General features: G+C 47.8%; 1 protein-coding gene across 1 annotated transcript in view; it reads left to right on the top strand.

Annotated features, from left to right (window-relative positions):
* Positions 1-2,089, top strand: part of UBR4 (ubiquitin protein ligase E3 component n-recognin 4) — an 89,277-nt gene extending 87,188 nt beyond the window's left edge. Inside the window, exons 100-102 of the mRNA XM_033519360.1 lie at positions 312-402; positions 1,029-1,191; positions 1,651-2,089. Of these exons, the coding sequence (XP_033375251.1) occupies positions 312-402; positions 1,029-1,191; positions 1,651-1,715 (319 nt within the window). The 3' untranslated portion in view covers positions 1,716-2,089. The remainder of the gene's footprint in view (positions 1-311; positions 403-1,028; positions 1,192-1,650) is intronic.
* The last annotated feature ends 53 nt before the right edge of the window (positions 2,090-2,142 follow it).

The following is a 2,142-nucleotide window of genomic DNA, read 5'->3' as shown; positions in this document are numbered from 1 at the left end:
AATTAATAAAAGAAAACAGCACCTCTTCTGTTCCCACTGGTGGAAGAGGAGAAAACACAGAACATCAGAATTTAGAACATCTGTGCACCCCTGCTCTGGGAACCAAAACTTTATTTACAAAACAGTCCTTGAGAGTTAAAAAAAACCCCAAATCCCAAAAGTCTTTGGGAAACAAACTGAGAAAACCCTTTCAAGCTCAGAAAATCACCCCCCAAATGCCACCCAGAGCCATTCCCTGCACTGCTGGGCTCTGAATGTTGTCAAAACCTCCCAAAAAAATGTGATTTAAGCACATTTTTTCCTTCTGTCAGACTGGCAGACAAGGCTGTGAAGGAATATTCCACCTATCGCTCGGGGCTGCTCTTCTGGGCTCTTGTGGATCTCATTTACAACATGTTCAAGGTAAGGAGAGCCCTGCAGCTCCTCTCACCTCGGCACTGGGATGAGTTTGGAGCAGAAATCGAAATTTGAAAGCACTTTGTGCAGTTTGGAAATAAAATTCCCAGGGTGGTTTGGGTGGGAGGGAGGTTAAAGCTCATCAGGGACAGGTCCCCAACCCCATCCCACCTTGTTCCAGCTGTTCCTCACCCTCACAGGGGAGGATTTCTTCCTTTTTGCACCTTTTAAAAGCACAAAAGGCCACGGGGAGCTGCTCTCTGTATCCCCTGCAGTTCTGCAGCTGAAGAATTGAGAATTTCCCAGCTGGCAGCACTCCTGTGTTGGGGACTGGCTCATTTTCCCTGGGTTTTGGGGTTCATTCATTCCAGGGAAATGGCTGGGTGAGGAAAAACCTGCAGCTCCCACTGAGGTTTCAGTCCTCAGGGTGAAAAAATACCTGGGAGCATGTTTAATTCTGTCAAAAAATAAAATTATCACAAGGTTGCACTTGGGGAATTGTTTCCTCTGCTGGTTGTTTGCAAGAGGTGGGAATCCAGCAGTGGGAAGAGGCACCAGATTTTGCTGTAACTTCATTAATTTCTTAATGAAACAATTATTTTGGGGCTGATTTGGTGTCTTTGCCATGCCAGAAGGTGCCTACCAGTAACACAGAGGGAGGCTGGTCCTTCTCTCTGGCCGAGTTCATCCGACACAACGACATGCCAATCCACGAGGCTGCAGACAGGGCCCTGAAAACCTTCCAGGAGGAATTCATGCCAGTGGAAACGTTCTCTGAGTTCCTGGATGTGGCTGGTGAGTGTTTGCTTGTCCTTTTATAGCTCTGTCACACTGCTGCAGCTGCTGGGGAGGGCTCAGCACGGCCTGAGCTGTCCCAAAAGTGCTGGGACACTCACCTGGCAGGAAAAACACCCCCAAAAATGGTGTTTGAGGTTTTTGGTTGGATGCTGATGGACAGATGTGAGCAGAGGCAGCAGTTGGGTGCACCCAAAATTGTTCCCCAGTGATTTTGGTGCCTCCAGGAATCCACAGATGTTAAAAACCTGCAGCTGCTCTTTCTTCTCCCAAAATCTGTGCCCCAGGCCAGGCTCTCCACAGGGAGCCTGGAGCTGCCCAAGAGCTGAATTTCATTTAATATTCCACTAAATTCACATTTCAGCCTCTCCTCATGCCCTGAAACACCCCTGCAGCCATCAGTGGCCCAGCACAAATCCCTGCTGGGGCTGACTCTTGTCTCTCTCCTTCTGTTGCAAGGACTCTTGTCAGAAATCAATGACCCCGACAGCTTCCTCAAGGATCTCCTCAACTCCATCCCCTGAGCTGCCAGCACGGAGAGCCTTTGGGCAGAGCCTCCATCGCTTGCCTTCCACCCCTCTGTGTCCCTCCTCGTGCAGTCTGGCCCTTCCCTGAGGAGTGCTGCAGGTTTTTTTTGTTGGAATTTTTCTTTTGTTTCCCCCTTTTTTTTTTTTAATTTTTATTTTCTACAATTTTATTTTTTGTTTTCTTCTTCTTCTCCACGGAGTGATTTGGAAATTTCAATTTGTTTTATCTCGTGTTTTCAGCGCTTCTATCTGTAAAGCCTTGTGCATTCAAGCTGTTTGAAAGAACTTGTACAGAGAGGAATCCAAACCAGTAAATCTTAATGCTTTAGTGTGCAGCTCTTTGAAGTTAAATAAACCGAACAAATGGGGAAGCTGGGCTGGACTGGTGCTTGGAGGAGGCAGGAGCCTCGGTGCTGGGGTGTTC

This window comes from Parus major, chromosome 21 (assembly GCF_001522545.3).
Source record: "Parus major isolate Abel chromosome 21, Parus_major1.1, whole genome shotgun sequence".
NCBI classification, from domain to species: Eukaryota; Metazoa; Chordata; class Aves; order Passeriformes; family Paridae; genus Parus; species Parus major.
The sequence above is the reverse complement of the archived record's forward strand: the minus strand, read 5'-3'. Positions and strand labels throughout refer to the sequence as shown.